At 65.3% G+C, this 6912-nt stretch overlaps 1 protein-coding gene across 1 annotated transcript; it reads left to right on the top strand.

The window, feature by feature from the left end:
- Window positions 1-766: 766 nt before the first annotated feature.
- On the top strand, window positions 767-5637 carry LOC102425441 (peroxisomal acyl-coenzyme A oxidase 3-like). Its single transcript, XM_006109339.3, has 4 exons — window positions 767-973; window positions 1743-1926; window positions 3719-3841; window positions 5460-5637. Exons 2-4 carry the CDS (start codon window positions 1810-1812, stop codon window positions 5589-5591), a joined length of 372 nt encoding a protein of 123 aa, XP_006109401.1. The 5' UTR covers window positions 767-973; window positions 1743-1809; the 3' UTR covers window positions 5592-5637.
- Window positions 5638-6912: the final 1275 nt, after the last annotated feature.

Below are 6912 nucleotides of genomic sequence, written 5' to 3' on the forward strand. Positions count from 1 at the left end.
TTCGTTGGGACACTGGGAATCGGCCTACAGGCTGGCCCCGGGCTGGCCCCCCGCCGGCTGGCCCTGGCGCAGCCCTTGTGGAGTGAGGTGCCCACAGAGGGAGGAATGGTGCTCTCGGTAAGCCACGGACAGCGAACCCTGTGCGCGTGCAGACACACTCAGACTGGTCCTGTCTCGGTTGCGAGGAAGGGACAGGGTCCCCCTGACGGGGAACAGGAGCCGACAGTCGCTCGCAAAGGCCTTCCTCGGCTCTGGCGACAGGCGTCACTCGGTGGGCGCCGAGTCTGCCCTTGTAAACCGGGTATCAGATCAGATGCTCCGATAGGCCTTCCGGGGCCGGGGCCCCCCCTCGGCCAGTCAGCACACCCCACAAAGGCCCTGGCGCTGAGGCTCACCCGCAGGGCCCCGGTGCGCCGCGTGGGCCTGGCCACCCGCAGGGGCCTGGCCGCCCGCTGAGTGCCCCACCACAGGCATCCTTGTCGCCTCCTGGAAAGGAGGGGAGCCGGGCTGGTTTGAGGGTCACAGTGCCATCCGCTGCAGGCCTCGAGGGGCCAGGCCCTTGGTGCAGGAGCGGGGTCCCTCCAAGGGCTCACACCATCTTGGGGGGTTTAGGTGCCCAGGTTGTAGGATCGAAGGTCTCCCGCAAGGCCCCTGCTGTGCGCCCAGGAAGGCTGGGGCAGGGCCTGCAGGAGCGAGGGCGGTTGCTGCAGGCAGGCAGGCAGGCAGGAGGGTGGCGTCCAGCAGGGCAGAGCTGCAGGCCTGGGCCCTGGCTGGGGTGGAGGTGAGGATGGGGACCAGACGGGGCACGGCGGGCGGGGGAGCAGCCGTGCGGGAGGTGCTGCTGGTCACCCGTGGCCCCCGTCCCCGTCCCCACAGCTTCGCCATGTTCCACAAGGTCCGGATCCCTCGCCAGGACCTCCTCAACCGGACGGGAGACGTCACCCCCGAGGGCACCTACGTCACCCGCTTCAAGGTAACAGTGTCGGCACGGGAGCCGGAGTGGGTGGCAGACCTCGTAGGTCTGGGTTCCGGTGCCACCAGCAAGGAAGGCGGTGCTTGGGTCAGCACCCCCGGGGGCACTGCCTCCACTCCCCCCGCCGCCCTGCCAGCCCTCGGGGTGTCAGGGAGCCCCGCCCGACGTGGAGGCCCGGAGGTGAAGGCTGCTTGGCCCACAGAGGGGGGCGAGTGTTCTCTGGTGTCCAGGGCTCGGTGCCCCCCGTCCTGTAGGACACGGTGCTCCGCTCGGAGCTGAAAGCGAAGGTGAAACATGGGCGCCCCGAGGGGTTGTCCTAATTTTTAAAAGAACAGGGATGAGCATCGTGCACTTTAAAAGGGTGTCGCTTGCGGGGAGAGGGATTTGGGGCCTGAGGGTCAAAGGCCGGCAATTTTTAAACGAACGTGGGCTCCAGCCTAGCGCTGTCCACCTGGGGTCGCCCCGCCTGCACGCCTGGTCTCTGCTGACAGGTGGTCCCGCCCCGGGTGGGAGCCTGCAGACTCCCTGGCTGGGACCCCCTTCCTCGTGGAGCTGAGCGCCCCGGGGCCTCCCCACCCGTCCCACGAGGGTCATCGAGGCCCTGCCCCCGCCCGGCCCCCCGGCCTGGAGGTCTGCAGCGGGCGCCTGGGCAGGACTCGCGGCGCCCACCTGCCCGCTGAGAGGAGGAAGGAGCGCCCGTCTGTGTGCCTCTCGGTGGCGCGGCCGCGAGGGTGGCCGTGGCTCTGACGCGCCCGCGCTCTCCCCGCAGGACAGCAGGCAGCGCTTCGGTGCGTCGCTGGGCGGCCTGTCCCGCGGGCCGCGTCTGCATCGTGGGCATGTGCGTGGTGAACCTGAAGCTGGCCGTGTGCATCGCCCTGCGGTTCTCGGCCACCCGGCGCCAGTTCGGACTGGCCGACGGGGAGGAGGTGCCGGTGCTCGAGTACCAGCTGCAGGTCGGCCTCCCTCCGGGGGTCGCTGGGTGTCACTGCGCTCTCTCTCACTCCCGCCCGCCCACAGACACGCTCTGCCTCCAGGGAGCTGCCTTTTGCTCGCTGGGAGCTGAGCCACCCTGGGGGGGAAAGTCCCAGAGCCGTGGGCGGGCAGTCACCACAGAGGGAGGCAGGCGGCAGGCGGGGAGGCGAGGCCGGTGGTGAAAGGGCTTTAATGAAAGGGTCTGTGCGGCGCCCGATAAGGAGGCAGGAGCGCCCTGGGAGGCTCCGGGGAGACGGGTGTGCACGCGCCCCTGGGCAGCCCTGCAGGCTTCGGCAGGTGGCCCGCACGCCCAGGCGCTGGCCCGGCCATCCATCCTTAGAAATGGCCCTGTGTGCACGCCGTCTGCTGTGCGGCTCTCGGAGTAGCGGAAGGGACCCTCGTCCTGCAGGTCTGCAGAGCGGGCGGCCAACGGTCACCTGGGAGGGGACACGCATGTTTTCACATGAACAGCCTTCCACTCCTCGGGGTCGGTCTTTTTTTTTGGAGGTGAGGGAAGGAGGGAGAGAGAGAAATATTGATGTGAGAGAAACACACTGATCGGTTGCCTCCTGCACCTGCCTCCTCGGGGCGGGGGATCGAACCTGCAGCCCGTGTCACTGCCCTGGACCTGGAATAGAACCCAGGACCCTCCCGGGCACAGGCCTTCAATCCAGCCACTGAGCTGCACTCGCCAGGGCTCGTGCTGGTCTTCACAGCACCGCTCCCAGCTCATGGGTGGGCTGAGGACGGCAGGTGACTCCTGTCGGAGGTCGTAGTGAGGCCTGGCCCAGGCCTTGGGCTGAGCCACACGTAGGCAGAGCGTGTTGAGGGAAGCTCCAGGAGCTGTGACTCTCACAGCTGGGCTCAGCGCTTCCTGTGCTGTGGCTGCGAGCTGCCTACAGCGGGTCCGGAGCGAGTGCCCACGCCTGCCGTGGCCCCGTCCCCACCACTCGAACCCCATAGCCTCGCTCCCCTCCTGCCGTGGCCCCTTCCCCACCACCCGAACCCGCAGCCTCGCTCCCCTCCTGCCCTGGCCCCTTCCCCACCACCACTGCCCCTGTGGCCCATGAGGTTGCCACGCATCGGCCTGCCTGGGCATCGAGCGGCTCAGCGGTTGAGAGCCCCCTTGAGCCACAGTGCTGGGCTCTCACCCAGGTCCGCACCCACCGCTGTGTGCCCTCAGCCAGGCCCTGGACCTCTCTGTGCTGCCTCACTTGTCAGCTGGTGACAGCCCCTCTTCCTGGTGGTTGTCAGGATTGGACCCATTGGTGCGGAAGCAGCAGGTGGCACAGTGTCGGGCACGCGGCATTGGGCACCGACCGCGGTTCCCAGGCCTCTCCCGGCTCCTCCCCAGGCCCTGCCACCCCGCGGCCCTGCATGTGCCCGGTGACCAAGCCCGCCCCCTGCCTCCGAGGGCCTCTGGCTCTCCGTGAGCCTCGGTTCCCCCATCTCTCTCCTCGGCTCATGAAGCGCCAGGCATCACGGGTCAGCCCGCGCTCTGGGCACGGAGGCCGGTGTGGCGGGGTCCCGGTGGCTGACACTGTGCCGGCGTCATGGTGGGGGCAGCGGGGAGGGCGGGCGTGCGGGGCTGCACACGGCTCCGCGGTGCCTGTGGGGGTGGTCAGGTGGGAGAAGAACCGTCGAGTGTCTCGGAAACACGGAGACGCATGAGGGGACCAGGGGGCCGGCTCCCACCGCTCCGGTCTCAGACCTCCTCCACACGCCCTGGGGCGCGGGGCGGGAGGGGCTCACGCCGCCCGTGGCTCCCTGCAGCAGTGGCGCCTGCTCCCGTACCTGGCGGCCGCCTACGCCTTGGACCACTTCTCCAAGTCGCTCTTCCTGGACCTGATAGCGCTCCAGCAAGGCCTCCAGCGGGACGACCGGAGCGCCAGGCAGGTGAGAGGGACTCACTTTTCTCTGCTTTTTAAAAAAATGTATATTTTTTATTGATTTCAGAGAGGAAGGGAGAGGGAGAGAAAGATAGAAACATCCATGATGAGAGAGAATCATGGGTCGGCTGCCTCCTGCACGCCCCACACTGGGGATTGAGCCCACAACCCGGGCCTGTGCTCTGACCGGGAATCGAACCGCGACCTCCTGGTTCATAGGTCGACGCACACCCACTGAGCCACACCAGCCGGGCTCCCCACAGTCTCTGTTACAGTTTAAACCAGCCTTTCTCTCCAAACGCCAGCCCCTGGCCTGGGGGGTGAAGGCTCCCGTGGCCCATCACCGTGTCCGCCCACTCGGAACCCTCAGAGCCTCTCCCCATGGCTGCCGAGCGCCCGCCTCCTCTGGCTGGGGTTGCCCTATGAGAACGTGACGTGACGGCTTTGCACGATCACGTGACCAGCCTTGGGAGGGTTCCAGGCCCTAGTCCTTCTGTAAACAGTCCACAGAGGTCCGAGTCCAGCCAACAGATGGGAGTGGACAGGCAAGGCCTAGTGCCAGCAACGGGCGTGCACCGCCCACCCCCCCAGACCAGCCCTCCTCATTTCTTTGTGGACTGGGGTGGGGGGGAGGAGGGGTGGGGGGGGCGGGTGGTCTCCCTCGCCCCCTCGCTGCCTCCTGGACAGGCATCACCTGTGAACCCCACGCAGCGCGTTCATGGACAACTAGAGACGCTGCAGGTCGGGGTGTGTGCCATCCCCTGCAATGCCTGTACCTGTGGGTGCACCTGGAGCCACACAGCTCAGAGCCCAGGCTGCCAGAGCGCAGGGTGGCCGGCAGGGGGCGCTGCCGAGCGGGCGCCTTGCCCCCAGGAAGGCGGGGTGACCAGGCACCCGGGACTCAGAATAGAAAACACGGATCAGCAGGCGTGCGTCTCTTTCTCCCCAGGGTCTTTATTAAATTCCAAGTGGAAGCAAAGGGTGTTTCTAAGACACGGGAGGCCGGGAGTGGGCGGGCTGAGTGTGGCCGCGGCTGCATCGGGACCCGGCCCTGCCCGGCCCCCTCGCCTCGGAGCACGTCTGGCACTGTGTGGGATCCCTCGCCAGCAGGCTGCTCCGGTCAGGGCCGCGCCCGGCACACGAATGAGCCTCGTGCATGGTCCTGCCCGCAGCCTTCTCCCTGGGCCTGTTGGCTGGGCAGAGGTGGCCCCTGTGTTTTCTCCACCGTGTGCCCATTCGTAGGTGAATGCCCCCTTTTTAAAAAAAATATTATTGATTTCAGAGAGGAAGGGAGAGGGAGAGAGAGAAACATCAATGATGAGGGAGCATCATGGATCGGCTGCCTCTTGCGCGCCCCACACTGTGGATCGAGCCTGACACCGGGGCGTGTGCCCTGACCAGAATCGAACATTGACCTCCTGGTTCGTAGGTGGTGGATGCTCAACCACTGAGCCACGCCAGCCGGGATGAATCCCCTTTTTTCAAGCTGAAAGTGGGATTCTTTCTCCTGCTGAGGGGTGTGTTGGATTAACTGGAGGGACGTGTGCCTTTGCCACCCCGGCTGACCGGACCCCCCGCTGGTGTCAGAGCCTCTGTTCACTGTGCCCTTTGCATTCCTCCTCAAGGCAGAGCTGGGACGTGAGATCCACGCCTTGGCGTCGGCCGGCAAGCCTCTGGCCTCGTGGACGGCCCAGCGGGGGATCCAGGAGTGCCGCGAGGCGTGCGGAGGACACGGCTACCTGGCCGGTAGGTTTTAGAGACGCGAGTGACCGTTTTCTGTCCTTACCCCTCCCGCTCGCTCCAGACCAGGGGTCGGCACACTGCGGCCTCCCAGGCCAAACCGGCTACCCCGGCTCTTATGGCCACCCCTTCCCGCATTTCCCATGGCCGTGCCCACCCTGCATCGGTGGCTCAGTGGTCCCGACAGAGCCGGAAACGGTCGCTGTCTGGCCCTTCGCAAGTTTGCTGCCCCCCTGCCCTGGACGGTGCCCTGGAAACATGGAACTCGGGGTGATGGGGGTGTGGAGGACCCCGAGGGAGCCCCTACACACCAGAGCAGGGAGGAGATCATCTCTTCATTTGAATCATAACTTTCTGGTTAAGGACTTGGCAGTAAATCGACATCAACTTTTGTTCTGATGAAAAACTTTTAAACAGGAAAAGTTAAGTTCTTCGTGGCCTTGGCTGTTGGTTGGTCAGCTGGTGTGTGGGTAAGAGAGCGGGCAACCAATAGCCTGGGAGCCCGTCCTGGCTCTGCCGCTCTAGCCTTGTCACCGTGAGCAAGCCACCTGCCCCTGCTGAGCCTCAGTGTTCTCCCCTGTGAAATGGGGGTGCAGATACGATCCCACAATGGAGGTTCTGGCACCGGCTAAGTGGATTAATGCACACAAAGCATTTGGCACAGTGTCTGGCGTCCAGGCTGTGCTCAGTGGCTTTTATTGGCTGTTGTTTCTTGAATTATCGGGATTACAGTCGCTATGACTTGCAGCTGGCCTGCCCAATTTCCTGTGTCCCCACCTCGAGTGACTGGTGAAATCCTGGTCCCTCTGAGAAGGCCACGTGCACATCGAACAATAGACTTGGCAGAGCCCTGACAGTTCAAACCTCCGACAGCGTCTCAGGCTCTGGCCGAGTCGGGGCGCCCTGGGGACGGCTGTGGATAAGTGCACCTGCCCGCGGGCCGTCCCAGGTGCTTCTCGAGCAGGGCGGCCAGCGTGGCTCTCGGCGTCCCACGCTCCGCCTCTCCCCGTCACTAACTGGCGAGCTGGAAACCACGGCTCCACACGGGTTCCTGGCGTGCTTTGTCTTCCACGAAATGCTCTTTGTAGTTTTTGTTTGTTGCTGTAGCTCTTGGAGACGCTATGAATAGTTTAGAATGAGGCATTGAATCCTGCAGCATCGCAGACAACAGAGACGCCCGATCGAGTGTCCTCACGCAGACAAGCGCGGGGCTCGCACCCCAGGGCTGAGCGCAGCAGGGTTGGGGGGGAGCCGGGGGGGGGGGGCAGGCCCCTTAGTGAGGCTTGCACGGCGATTGCAAACTATTTCTCTAAGTCAGGGGATCTCAACCCTGGAGTG

This window comes from Myotis lucifugus, unplaced genomic scaffold (genome assembly GCF_000147115.1).
Source record: "Myotis lucifugus unplaced genomic scaffold, Myoluc2.0 scaffold_8497, whole genome shotgun sequence".
NCBI lineage: Eukaryota > Metazoa > Chordata > Mammalia > Chiroptera > Vespertilionidae > Myotis > Myotis lucifugus.